The sequence below is a fragment of the Chelonia mydas genome, chromosome 4, assembly GCF_015237465.2.
Source record: "Chelonia mydas isolate rCheMyd1 chromosome 4, rCheMyd1.pri.v2, whole genome shotgun sequence".
NCBI classification, from domain to species: domain Eukaryota; kingdom Metazoa; phylum Chordata; order Testudines; family Cheloniidae; genus Chelonia; species Chelonia mydas.
In genome coordinates this window covers 136,301,888-136,316,325 of record NC_057852.1, presented here as the reverse complement: position 1 = coordinate 136,316,325, position 14,438 = coordinate 136,301,888, and the positions used below count along the sequence as shown (strand labels likewise).

The 14,438-nt window shown below is 43.4% G+C and overlaps 1 protein-coding gene across 13 annotated transcripts in view; it reads left to right on the top strand.

The window, feature by feature from the left end:
• ALMS1 (ALMS1 centrosome and basal body associated protein) overlaps positions 1-14,438 on the top strand; it is a 133,452-nt gene that overhangs the window by 47,406 nt on the left and 71,608 nt on the right. For all 13 annotated transcript variants that reach the window (XM_037898377.2, XM_043544936.1, XM_043544934.1 and 10 more), the window contains exon 4: positions 9,829-9,949. In XM_037898377.2, coding sequence (XP_037754305.1) covers positions 9,829-9,949 — 121 coding nt within the window. The remainder of the gene's footprint in view (positions 1-9,828; positions 9,950-14,438) is intronic.

Sequence of the window (14,438 nt, the reverse complement as noted above, 5' to 3'; positions counted from 1 at the left end):
GCAAGCAGTAATAAGAGTGGGAATATTGGTTTTGCTGAGGTCTAAGCGAGTCAGTAAACTGCGCCAGCGCGCCTTTAAACGTCCAAATGCACATTCTACCACCATTCTGCACTTGCTCAGCCTGTAGTTGAACAGCTCCTGACTACTGTCCAGGCTGCCTGTGTACGGCTTCATGAGCCATGGCATTAAGGGGTAGGCTGGGTCCCCAAGAATAACTATAGGCATTTCAGCACCCCCAACAGTTATTTTCTGGTCTGGGAATAAAGTCCCTTCCTGCAGCTTTTGAAACAGACCAGAGTTCCTGAAGATGCGAGCGTCATGTACCTTTCCCGGCCATCCCACGTTGATGTTGGTGAAACGTCCCTTGTGATCCACCAGAGCTTGCAGCACTATTGAAAAGTACCCCTTGCGGTTTATGTACTTGGCGGCTTGGTGCTGCGGTGCCAAGATAGGGATATGGGTTCCGTCTGTGGCCCCACCACAGTTAGGGAATCCCATTGCAGCAAAGCCATCCACTATGACCTGCACATTTCCCAGGGTCACTACCCTTGATATCAGCAGATCTTTGATTGCGTGGGCTACTTGCATCACAGCAGCCCCAACAGTAGATTTGCCCACTCCAAATTGATTCCCAACTGACCGGTAGCTGTCTGGCGTTGCAAGCTTCCACAGGGCTATTGCCACTCGCTTCTCAACTGTGAGGGCTGCTCTCATCTTGGTATTCATGCGCTTCAGGGCAGGGGAAAGCAAGTCACAAAGTTCCATGAAAGTGCCCTTACGCATGCGAAAGTTTCGCAGCCACTGGGAATCGTCCCAGACCTGCAACACTATGAGGTCCCACCAGTCTGTGCTTGTTTCCCGAGCCCAGAATCGGCGTTCCACAGCATGAACCTGCCCCATTAGCACCATGATGCATGCATTGGCAGGGCCCATGCTTTCAGAGAAATCTGTGTCCATGTCCTGATCACTCACGTGACCACGCTGACGTCGCCTCCTCGCCCGGTATCGCTCTGCCAGGTTCTGGTGCTGCATATACTGCTGGATAATGCGTGTGGTGTTTAATGTGCTCCTAATTGCCAAAGTGATCTGAGCGGCCTCCATGCTTGCCTTGGTATGGCGTCCGCACAGAAAAAAGGCGCGGAACGATTGTCTGCCGTTGCTCTGACGGAGGGAGGGGCGACTGACGACATGGCTTACAGGGTTGGCTTCAGGGAGCTAAAATCAACAAAGAGGGTGGCTTTACATCAAGGAGTATTTCAAGCAGGACTTCACGGAGGGTTCCAATAAGAAATGGTGCACCTAAGTTATTGTTCTTATTGGAACAAGGGGGTTAGCCTGGCCTCTGATTGATACATGGCTAGATTTACCTCGCTGCACCTTCTCTGTGAGTGACTGCAGTGTGACCTAGAGGAATGAGTCCCCTAGACAGGAGGGGGGGGAAGCAAATGAGTACAAAACAAATCTGGTCTATTGTTTTGATCCACTCCATCTATGTTTTACATCTTTGGCTGGCAGCAGACAGTGCAGAAGGACTGCATGCCATCCACATCTCATGGCTGCTTGGCAGAAGATGGTGCAATACGACTGCTAGCCATCCTCATCTCTTGCCTGCCCAGCAGAAGATGGTACAGTACGACTGCTAGCAATCTGTATCGCCTGCCTCCTCAGCATAAGACGGTTCAATAGGACTGACTGCAGGACTAAAGAGAATGACCTGGTCAAGTCACTCCAAATTTAGTCCCTGCGCCCATGTCTGCCCAGGCGCTCCTGGCCGATGTGGCCAGGAGCACCTCGGACATGACGATGACAGCTACCAGTCATATTGCACTGTCTGCTGCCAGAAGGCAATGGGTTGCTGTTACTGTGTAGCAATGCAGTACCGCGTCTGCCAGCACCTAGGAGACATACGGTGACGGTTACCTGAGCGGGCTCCATGCTTGCCGTGGTATGGCGTCTGCACAGGTAACTCAGGAAAAAAGGCGCGAAACGATTGTCTGCCCTTGCTTTCACGGAGGGAGGGAGGGAACGGGGGCCTGACGATATGTACCCAGAACCACCCGCGACAATGTTTTAGCCCCATCAGGCATTGGGATCTCAACCCAGAATTCCAATGGGCAGTGGAGACTGCGGCAACTGTGGGATAGCTACCCACAGTGCAACACTCCGGAAGTCGATGCTGGCCTCGGTACTGTGGAAGCACTCCGCCCAGTTAATGCACTTAATGCACTTAGAGCATTTTCTGTGGGGACACACACACTCGAATATATAAAACCGATTTCTAAAAAACCGACTTCTATAAATTCGATCTAATTCCGTAGTGTAGACATACCCTAAGCAATTTATTTGAGCATAAGCTTTCGTGAGCTACAGCTCACTTCAAATAAATTGGTTAGTCTCTAAGGTGCCACTAGTACTCCTTTTCTTTTTGGACTTTCTGAGTGAAGACCAGACCTGAATTTCTTTGCCTCAGTTTTTTCTTCTGTAAAGAAAACTCTTCTCTACCTTGCAAGGTGGTGTGAGGCTTAATTAAATGTTTGAGCAGCCTTACAATGAAAAGTGCTATATGTTTTCAGCGTTATTACTGGTTCACTATAACCAAAGTTGCATCTTAATGTATTGAATAAATATAGGTTTCCGAGTAGCAGCCATGTTAGTCTTCGATTCTATTTTGCTGTATATGGAGTTTCATTGTAAAGTCATAGAAGTTAGGGAAGGACGAGACCCATTAGCTTATATTATCCAATTCATTTCCCTTCCAATTCATCTTTCCAATGCAACATTTCCCTCTTGGTACTTTTCTAGAGCTTTGTCCAGTATAAATGTCCAATATAAATGTCCAAAGATTCTGCTACCTTTGGGGACTATTGCATCGTGAAGAAAACCTCCTGATACTTGGCTAAATTTTCTCTTTCTAAATTTCATCCTGTTACTTCTATTTACACTGTCCATAAGAGAGTGCAGAGCTTGATTTTGATGTGATATTGAAGACTCTCGAGGTACTTTAGGAAGCAGTGACTAAAAAACTGCATGTGTAGAGAGTGCATAGGTTGATACAGTACACGTTAAGCAGTAGCTCAACACACAAGCTTGAATTTTCAAAATTGTTTTATTGAGGGGGAAATATTGGTTCTAACAACATTGACTTTCTCTTTTTTTAAAAGTGTTTTGAATTTCTAACTCTGCCTTGCAGCTTCCTTTTAAATGCCATTATGAAATTTGTATTGAGGTCACCTGATCTACATATAGAGCAAACTGACAAAGCCAAGAAAGTTCTGTTTTGTTTTTGCCTTTCTCTTTAATCTTCCATGAACAGCAATTTGATTCTGGCATTCAGATTTGTCAGTAGACTGTAAGATAAAGTAGCATGCCCATGTTTGCTTGCTCGGTAATTCAACTGTGAGAAGGCTTTTGACCTTTAGAGTGACAGCAGGAAGAATTACTGTTTTGACACAAGATGCTCAAAGAGTGTTGCGCTGACGTCACTTGCTGCTTTGAGCATCATGCACCTGCTTTTCTGCCCACAAAACCTAGGGTACGTCTTGGTGTAATGAACTCTTAAATCATCATAAGCAGCCAGAATATGATATTGATGATCTTTCTGTTCCTGATGTAAATGAGTGATCAAAAATGTGATGATTCAGGCAGCATAAAATTAGAAAACCTTAAAAAATACTGAGGGGAGAGGAAAGTGCATTTTTTAAAACTGATAGGACTGTGTTTGTGTAAGGAATTAGTTCTGTAGCCTTAAACCCTTAGAACACTGGCTTAGTGCAAGGTATTTAACCCCTTGGGGCGTGTTTAACCAGCCAGCTTCCTTGGTTTCCAGTTAGCCTCTAGGGGGCACTGTATTGAGGAAGGAAGGGTTCAGGGTGCTGGAAGATGGGTCTAAGATCAGACTATACTAAATTTGACCAGCTCCTCTTCCTCTTTGCTGAGAATTTCTCCTTCCTTTGCCACTTTTTCTCCAGCTTGCCTCCCTGACCCACTCAGTTGTTCGCTGCTGGTCACTGACCACTGCCGTCAGTCCCCTAAGGCTGGACACCTATGGGGGAAATGAGATGCATTGGTCATCCAGCCCAGGAAAGAACTGACATGGAGCGAAGAGTCACTCCATGCAGGGAGCAGGCCAGTAGCTCAGAGGTGGCCAGCTGCTTTAAGGCAGGGGGTGGGGAGGTAGGAAGCAGAGAGAGAGGGAAGTTGAGGACTTAGAGGTAGGGAGAACAAGACAGAGTTTACTTTTCTGTTTAAAACAACTGTTTGGGTAGAGTAGTTCATTTTCTCCACTGCAGATCTCTTGCTCCTCTCATAGTAATAAATTGAGATGCCTCAATGCAAGGCCAATTTAAAGAAAATGAAAGTTTATTCCAGCTTGTAGACTTAATAATTAGTCACAATAACTTTAAAGCCAGGGAAACAGACATGTACGGTGAGATGTTTTGGGACATTTCTGGTGATCCCCCACACACGGATTCTTTGCTGTCATTACATGCCCTTTGCCTTTTTCACTGCCATTTATTCCATATCACCTCTCCCTTCTCACACACTGGTCTTGCCTTCTTTCAAGCTGCCTTCTGCACCTGGCATTCTGTGCTATCAAAGAGCACCAAGCGCATACCCACTGTACTTCCAGATGCTATCTCAAAAGTTCCTACAGTCACACACAGAAAACCATGATAGAAAAATTGGTATTTCTTAACATTATACTGAAAATTAGGGTGAGAGAGAGAATGGAGGGGGCAAAGGACAGAACTTTTCTGTGGGTGTCCCAGTCTAATCTATTTAGACTGTAAGCTTTGAGGCATGGACTGAGGTGTTTAGTGTCTTGTACCATGGTAGAAACAGCAGCTGAGATAGAATGAATTATTTGAAATTGCTTTGTGATCACATTATTATTATGGATGGGGGGAATGACCCATATTCTGGGCCGCCTTTGGTCTATGATTTTGTGGCTGTGGAATTATCTCAGTCCGTATAATCATCTCCTCACTGCATAATGGAGCCCCCCCCCCCCCAAAAAAAAAAAAAATTAAAATCCCCTACATCAATTCTAAAATGTATTGTGATGGGTTGTCACCCCCAAGGTCCAGTCTGTGGGAACCACTGTGGGCTCTAACCCTCCAGTTGTGCTGGCCCTTTTCTCACACTGGTGGAGATTCAGACAGCCTCACCATGCCCTTTTATCGTAAGTACATAAGAACGGCCATACTGGGTCAGACTAAAGGTCCATCTAGCCCAGTATCCTGTCTTCCGACAGTGGCCAGTGCCAGATGCCCCAGAGGGAATGAACAGAACAGGTGGTCATCAAATGATCCATCTCCTGTCGCCCATTCCCAGCTTCTTGCAAAAAATCAACACAACAGCAGGTGGCGCCACACACCCAACTGAGCTACCTCAGGTTTCAGAGTAGCAGCAGTGTTAGTCTGTATTCGCAAAAAGAAAAGGAGGACTTGTGGCACCTGAGAGACTAACAAATTTATTTGAGTATAAGCTTTCGTGAGCTACAGCTCACTTCATCAGATGTATTCAGTGGAAAATACAGTGGGGCGATTTATATACACAGAGAACGTGAAACAATGGGTGTTACCATACACGCTGTAAGGAGAGTGATCAGGTAAGGTGAGCTATTACCAGTAGGAGAGCCGGGGAGGGGGGGAACCTTTTGCAGTGATAATCAAGGTGGGCCATTTCCAGCAGTTGACAAGAACGTCTGAGGAACAGTGGGAGGTGTCGGGGGGGCGGGGGGTGGAAATAAACATGGGGAAATAGTTTTACTTTGTGTAATGACCCATCCACTCCCAGTCTCTATTCAAACCTAAGTTAATTGTATCAAGTAAATTAATTCCAATTCAGCAGTCTCTCGTTGGAGTCTGTTTTTGAAGTTTTTTGTTGAAGAATTGCAACTTTTAGGTCTGTAATCGAGTGACCAAAGAGATTGAAGTGTTCTCCAATTGATTTTTGAATGTAATAATTCTTGACGTCTGATTTGTGTCCATTTATTCTTTTATGTAGAGACTGTCCAGTTTGACCAATGTACATGGCAGAGGGGCATTGCTGGCACATGATGGCATCTATCACATTGGTAGATGTGCAGGTGAACGAGCCTCTGATAGTGTGGCTGATATGATTAGGCCCTGTGATGGTGTCCCCTGAATAGATATGTGGACACAGTTGGCAACGGGCTTTGTTGCAAGGATAGGTTCCTGGGTTAGTGGTTCTGTTGTGTGGTGTGTGGTTGCTGGTGAGTATTTGCTTCAGGTTGTGGGGCTGTCTGTAAGCAAGGATTGGCTTGTCTCCCAAGACCTGTGAGAGTGATGGGTCGTCCTTCAGGATAGGTTGTAGATCCTTAGGTTTGAATAGAGACTGGGAGTGGATGGGTCATTACACAAAGTAAAACTATTTCCCCATGTATATTCCCCCCTCCTCTCTCCCATTCCTCAGACGTTGTCAGCTGCTGGAAATGGCCCACGTTGATTATCACTACAAAAGGTCGTTCCCCTCCTCCCCCCCCACTCTCCTGCTGGTAATAGCTCACCGTAGCTGATCACTCTCCTTACAGTGCGTATGGTAACACCCATTGTTTCATGTTCTCTATGTATATAAATCTCCCCACGGTATTTTCCACTGAATGCATCCAATGAAGTGAGCTGTAGCTCATGAAAGCTTATGCTCAAATAAATTTGTTAGTCTCTCAGGTGCCACAAGTCCTCCTTTTCTTTGAGCTACCTCAGTTTTTTACCTAAGCCACTCAAAGACAGACAGCCAGTTTCCCAGCTCCCCAGGCTTGCACCCCCTGCTATAGTATAAACCCAGAATTATATTGTCTTACACTGCACAGGAATCTATACAATGTAAGCTCATTAATATAGTTCACCTTCCTCTCTCTGTGAGAAAGATATGCACAACAAGCTTGTATTAACCAAGCTGAGATTTCTCCCAGACACTTCACTCAAAATACACTGGTTAAAATAAAGCATGAAACAAGTTTATTAACGACAGAAAGATTTTAAGTGATAAGTGATAACAAACAGATCAAAGCAGATTATCTAGCAAATAAACAAAACCACAAACTAAGCCTAAAATACTAGATAGGATTTGAATCAGTAATCTCTCACCCTGATTGATGATACAATGTGTTCTTAATGGTTTTTTTTTTCCAGGTGGATTTTTATAATTTAATACTTTGGAAATGCCAGAGATCTGCTCACCTATCATATTAGATGGGAGATATTACCTGTATCAAAATGGGTGTGTGTTTTTTAAAAGGCCTCTGCTGGTCTACGGTATAAATAAGTAACTTTTGTAAAATGCTGTTTTGCTTCTTGTGATATAAAACATCCATATCTGCTTTTGTTGATAATTAATGAAAAATAATGTATAAGTGCAAAGTTTTTTTCATACTGGGTAAACTGACCATTGGCATATAAAACAAGCAAATGTGCCAGAGAATCAAACACTTACTGCTACAGAATATAACAGTGCTTGACATAGTAATCGATGTTAACGCTAGCACATTCTGTGGGCTTTGGTTATTTTATGCTATTACGGTAGAGGTTTAGAGATCCCATGTCTTATACAAAGACATCAAGATGCAAATAAGTCTAAAACCCAACATCATAAAAGTTAGAGATGGAAAAGATCTACTAGGTCACTTGGCCCTTTCTGCTTTAAATACAAGTAGAGAGACAACTAACCAAGATAGCACTCTTTGGCCAGATATGTTCTGATTGAGTGGGGAAGGGAAACCACCTGTCTAGTAAATCCATCTAAAAAATATGTGATTTGGTACTACTTTTTATAAACTCACCATTGTGCAAGTCCAAGGAGTTGCCTTTACTCATGGTGAAGTCTACGCTGCAGGTGGGAGGTGTGATTCGCAGCCTGGGTAGACAGACTCAGCTAGAGCTAGTGCACTAAAAATAGCAGTGTGGACATTGCAGCGCTGGCGGTGACTCATGCTAGCTGCCCGAGCTCCGACCCAGGTAGCTAGTCTGAACTCCTGTCAGTGGCATAACGTCCATGCTGCTGTTTTTAGCACATTGGTTTGAGCTGAGCTACCACAAGTCTGTCTACCTGTGCTGGGAATCCACTTCCCAGTTGCTGTGGAAACATCGCCTCAGTGGCTCTCTTCCCGTTAAGTCAATATTGGGGTAACTGGACTGATGTAGCTACTGCCTCTATTTAATGTTTATAATTTATTTACAGTAGCTACTTTGATGTACTAGGTACTTTCCAAACACTTAAGGGATGGTCCCAACTTTACAGAGCTCGTAGTCTAAGGACAGACAGGGATTAGGGAAAGGGGAATAAATGGTAATTTACATACAAGTCAGCTCAGTTCACTAAGTGGTGTGGCAGAAGTGGATATTTAAAAAGGATTCAGATGTGGATTGTACAGGGTCTTTGTAGATGAGCTATGGGAATTCATACCATGGGGCTTCCTGGAAGTGATTATATGAGAAGCTGGCAAATGGGTGGACAAGGCTGGGAAGTATTGGAGCAGAGGTGGTGGGGGAAACATGAAGCTTAACAATGGAGGACAAGTAGGAGAAGTCAAAATATATAGCACTTTGAACTTGGTGACAAAAAGCTTAAATTTGATGCAAGAGTGGACTGGTACCACTAGAAGGATTCAGACGGGGGTGATCATGTGGTCAAATCAACAGTCAAGGAAGATGACTTTTTGAATTAGGTGTACAGTCTGGGTCCACTTGTGATCATTGACAATCCCATGGCACTTTTACAACTGTAAGAGCTTTAGCTCTGCTGTTTGAGCCAAATTCCAATTTGAGTAATTATACTCTTGTCTAACTAAAAGAAAAGGAGGACTTGTGGCACCTTAGAGACTAACAAATTTATTTGAGCATAAGCTTTCGTAAGTTTCAGAGTAACAGCCGTGTTAGTCTGTATATCGTATACTGCATCCGATGAAGTGAGCTGTAGCTCACGAAAGCTTATGCTCAAATAAATTGGTTAGTCTCTAAGGTGCCACAAGTCCTCCTTTTCTTCTTTCGTAAGTTACAGCTCACTTATACTAAGTTCCCCCTGTAGTTGTAGTAGCTATTGTTTACTTTCCTTTGCAAAAATGTATTGTGGTGGTGTGCTCTGTCAAGCCGGAGTGTCTCCAGAAGTGGGTGCATATTAGTTTTGGGTGAGTGATCTGATCCTTTGTGCAATTTTTAGAGCATTTTGAAATCATTCAAAGTGCAGACTGTATCAATAGAAGTTTAAATATTGTTTGTCAAACTTGGTATTTTCTTGTAATTTAGATCCTAAAACAGAGACATAGGTGCTATTTTTTTGAAGATTAGTGGGATCTTGACTGTCCTTTGTTGCTCAGTAAAGCAAAGCATCAGCCTACTATAGGGACAGATCTGGTAAAGTGCTGAGCCCTTTCACTGGGAATTGAGGGGGCTTGGCATTTAGCTGGATTGGATCTTTGACCAGGATATTGAAGCTGCATTGACAATTGGGCATGCTGGGTGGGTGGGTGGGTAGATTGATTTATGAGTACTTTTCTAGCTCTACTTTCTAAGATTCTAAACATCTAATTTCTGAAATTCCATCATCTATATAATTGGATGTCTGTATAAAGAATCATAATGTGATCTTCCATACCAACTTCTTTGAAATGTGTATTATTTCTTTTTGATTCACCTACTTCAGTCACTAGCATTGCTGGATTATGTAATTTTTTTTTACCATAATTGTCATTTTTTAGCCTTGCAAGCTATGCCAGATGGCAGGGCAGTTGGATTAGTAAGGGGTTGCTTAGCAAGCCATGACTATTGCATTATTACCACATCATCATGATATTTTTACTCTTAACAGAAATTCAGGACAGTCGCTTCTCTCCCTGTCTCCCACTACTGATGACATATTCAGTGCAAGGTCAGAAGTTTTTGGATGATACCCTGTTTCAGCAAACTGAGCTGGATTTTGCTCCTCTAAGGTGGGATGAAGTTACTGTGTGTTGTTTGAATTCTCTGCATTATATGTTCTCTATGTGCCTGTGATTCAAAGAATTTCCAGATACAGTAGAATCTACTTATTAGCAACCCCTCTGTTGCTAGCAAAAAAGATACCATTGTCTGGGGATTGCTAATAAGTGGAAGGCAGGTTTGCGAGGTTGCAGCTAGGGAAGGAAGTGCTGGGCTGTGCCATCCCTGCCTGCTTGCCGGGCAGTGGCAGGGTAAGAGGCTTCAGCCCAGATGTTAGGGCTTTCTACAGGACGTGGGGGTGCTAGGGGCCCCACGAAGCAGGGTGTGGGAGGGGGGGCACTTTAACCGTGATTCCAGGGCTACTTAGGCACCTGAAAACTCTTTTTTTTTTTTTTTTTTTTTTTTTTTGCAGATAATAACTTAAAAGTTATTATCTGACAGGAGAACTGTATCTAATTCCTATGTAAAGAAATTTAAATAAATATTAGACTCTAAAACTAACATATTCTGACATCTTGTCAACTCACTTAAGGGACATTGGTTAGGTTTAAAATTTTAATATATATTCTTACTTTGTTACTAACTCTTGAATACAACAATTATAGAAAAATCTAGCTTACTTTCTATCACTTTTTTGAAGTTCACCAAGCTTGGAATAGATCATTTAACTTTTGGAAACATCCTACTAGGGCAGGGCCCCGTGAGTTTAAACTGCACCTGCCTGGGGCTCTAGGGGTGTTATGCTACTATAAATAATATACTAGAAACTGACTTTAAACAGGAGTGAAGCTGATATTTTCACATAAACACTATTGCCAATCCCAAATGTTCAAAAATCATGAATCAGGCTCACCAAAAATCATGAGATTAGCTTTAAAATCATCATATCATGTAAAAATAATAGATTTGGTGTTATTTTTATTTGCCTTCTGCTTTTTGAGCCTTTTGAGTGCACTGCGGTCATATTTTGAAGCTTTCTCCACAGCCACGAGGGCTAGAAACTTCATTTTTCTTTAAGAGTGACGGCTGAAATCATCACATATCCACTCGACTCCGGGAGCTGGGGCTTCAAGGAAAATAATAATTGTAATGGAACTCATAACAAAATCATGAGAGTTGGCAACACTGCTTTCACTTCTGTTTAAAGGTTAGTTACTTTCCAGAAGGCTCTTAAACACAACACTATAATGATTTAGTTGCAGTTCTCACAGGAGAATATTTAAAACCAAACCCTAAGAAAATTCCACGTTTTAAAGTTGAGAAAAAAATTGAGACTTCTGAGGTATGTCAGGGACACTGCAGACAGGAAAGGAAAATAAATAGGCACAGGTGCTCTGGGCAGCTCTTCCTCTTGAAAGAAAGTTGGATGGTCAAATCTTCTAGTCCTTAATCAAGTAAAATTTCAATTGCCATCAGCGCCACCACTCATAGATGTTAACATCACAGTGAACATGTGATAACGTGGTCAATAACTATACACTTCGTAATTAAATATCTGAGCCATCTTATCCAGAGTTACACATCCTATACGCATTTACTCAGAGACTACATTTTCTGGCATATTCTGTACAGTGCTGAGCACACAGATGGTGCCCAGTGAATAATACAAATAATGACAATAATCGTCGACTTTATGGACTCCGTGGATGCAATTTCTGTTTTTTGTTCTGGAATTGGCCTGGATACAGCTGAAACCCTAAGAATTTGAGGCATAAACACATCTGATACTCATACGACACTTTCTCATTCCTTTCTTTTCTCGAACTTAGAACAAAAAATGACAAAACAAAATAGTTTTCAGTTAAAATCTAAAATTGCACAGCAGGCATTGCTCTACAACCCAGCATGGGGGAGAACCTGTCCCCCCTTGGCACGTAAGTGCTCTCCTCTCATCTGACTCTCATTCTCTCTTTTCTTCATCCTTCCTGACCGCTGTGCTACTTTTCATACTGTCAACCATGACATCCTTCCCAATTGCTGGAGTCTTGGAGAACTGTCCTCCTTGGTTTCGCTCCCATCTATCAGAGTCCTCTTTTTTGCAGCATGAAGCCGAGAGATAGGCTGGTCAGTGGATAGGGAGTTAGCCCTGAGAGACCTGGGTTCTACTCCCCCAATGGAGTTCCTGTATGACCTCAGGCCAGTGCCTTATGCACAGAGTTCCAAAGATTTTTAGGAACCCAAAGATGCATCTAGTGGGTTTACAAAGCACCAAGCCTCCTAGGTGCTTTTGAAAATCCCACTAGGTGCCTAAATACCTTTGAAAATCTGGCCTTTAGTCTCTCTGTGCCTTGGTGCCCCATCTGTGCAATGGGAATAACAGCACTACTCTACCTCACTGAAGGGCTGTGATGTGAGGCTCTCAGATATTATAGTGATGGGGCCACATAAGTACCATAGGTAGAGTGGGAACTTCTCTATACCACTGCTAGCCCTTCCCTGGGTTTTGGTCCCTTCTTTTCACCTACGCCCCTCACATCTCCCTCTTTTCTGAATGTAAACTTGGCTCAGAGGGCTTGGCTGTATTTCTTCTGAGTCCCCTGCAGACTCAGGGGGTGGGGGGATTTCTTCAACATCCCCCATCCCCTGCAGTGGGATTCCTGTTTCACAGGTTCATCTAAAGACTTCCAGATCTTTAATTTAATTACCAGCCCTTTCTTATCTTAATCACCCTGCCTCTGTTTGGCTTCTTGCCCCAGGGGCACAGGCTGGGAGAAACACCTCTCTGCAGAACTCACATTCCACACTAATGCTGTGCAGTTAAGAGCTCTGCCTGGGAGCATACCTCCTGTACAAAACTCAGAGGGGGGCAGGAGCACCCCCTTGTTCCAACCTAAATGGCGCCCCTACCATGGAGCTACCTGGTACCTCTCCCTGGACTCTCCAGGGGTCAGGAGTCAGCTCGACACAGTGCTTCCTTCCCTGTGTAAAGTCCTCCGGCAGGGTGGAACCTGGAGAAGGCAGGGAGAGATACGGTGCAACTCTGGCACCTGGGCTGCAGCCCTACTCCCACCATTGTCTTGCCCACAGTGTCTCCTTGCAGCCCACAGCTCCTTACCTCCTATGTGGTCCTTTGCACAGGCAGGTTTGCAGGGCTGCAGCACCAGAAGGAAGCTCCAGGAGTTGCTGAGCACTGGCTGCAGGCAAGGGAGGCACATCCCAGCACTTCTTTTGCTGGGTGCAGCCTTGCAAATCTGCCTGTAGTTGCGGCCTTTCTTCCACAAGGTGTTCTTAATAAATGCATGCTGTTGCCAATATCCGAATCCATTAACATTAAAGTCATTGGGACAGGACTAGTTGTTAGTATCCAGGTTGCTATTAAGTAGAATCTGCTGCAGATAGTTTGTATTAATGGCGCAATGAATTAAAGTGATCACATTAGTAGATGGACAGGACAGAAACTGGATAAAATCTGATTAGATATCCTTGAGTTCTGTTTAGGGAAAAGCCTGTCCGTTATACTGGTCCTTCCATTTTCTCCTCATTTTAACCCCTTTCTTGAGGATGACTGGCCAAAACCCCTTTTGAGTCATTCTGTGTCTCCTTAATCATTTGAGAGAAATCACAGTTGAATGGCATGAGGCACTCTCTCGTTCCCCAGGGCCCTGTCTGATATTCCAGCCCCATGGACAATAATATGGATTGATCAATCTTTATGAATAGAGCTGGTTGTGAATTTTTCAATAAGACATTTTTTGTCAGAAAATGTTAATTCTTGAAAATTGACATTGGGAATATTTCTTGGGTCCAGGATGTGATTTCTGGTGAGTGTGTGAGACCTTAGTTCCTTAGTAAACTAGTGACTAGGGCACTCACCTGGGTTGTGAGAGATCCAGATTCAAATCTCTGCTCTACCTGAGTTCCATGCATGGATTTGAACCTGGGTCTCCCACATCCCAGGTGAGTGCCCTGGCCACTAGGCTACTGGCTATGGTGGAATGGAGATGTCTTTCATGTTTTTTGTATTAAAGTGTAGAAAGGTCTTGTTCTTGTTCTAATGTGAAACAAAACATTTTGAAACTTTGAATTTTTTTCTAAAACTGAATGAATGGTTTTGGCTAGCTCTACTTCTGAGCAGTTATGATTGTGTTGTAGGGATGAGGTCTTAATTCTCTTTTCACTAAGGCCAGTTTACATTGTTCTGGCTATACAAAGGGGCCTTAAAATTTTAGCCTATTGCATTTTACATTTCACTAAAACTCTTGTCCTAGAGAGTCTTTATTCAGAAGGAAGACAAATGATTCTTCTCGTGTGATGTTGGTAAGGAGTGTACTCTGTTTTAAGAAAATGTGCGTTTCAAGACATAGATGCATGCAGTCTCCTTGCAGTGTTGTCAGTATTTAGGTTGCATGACACAAGAATCCAGGCATGAGGAAGGAAAAAAGTATGTTATATCCCAGTGCCAAGTGTCACTGTTTCATTACTGGTTAATAACATGTGATTTAAGACTTTGTGGATTCAACTGGAATTGATCTTCCAATGAATGTTGAAGAACTATTGTAT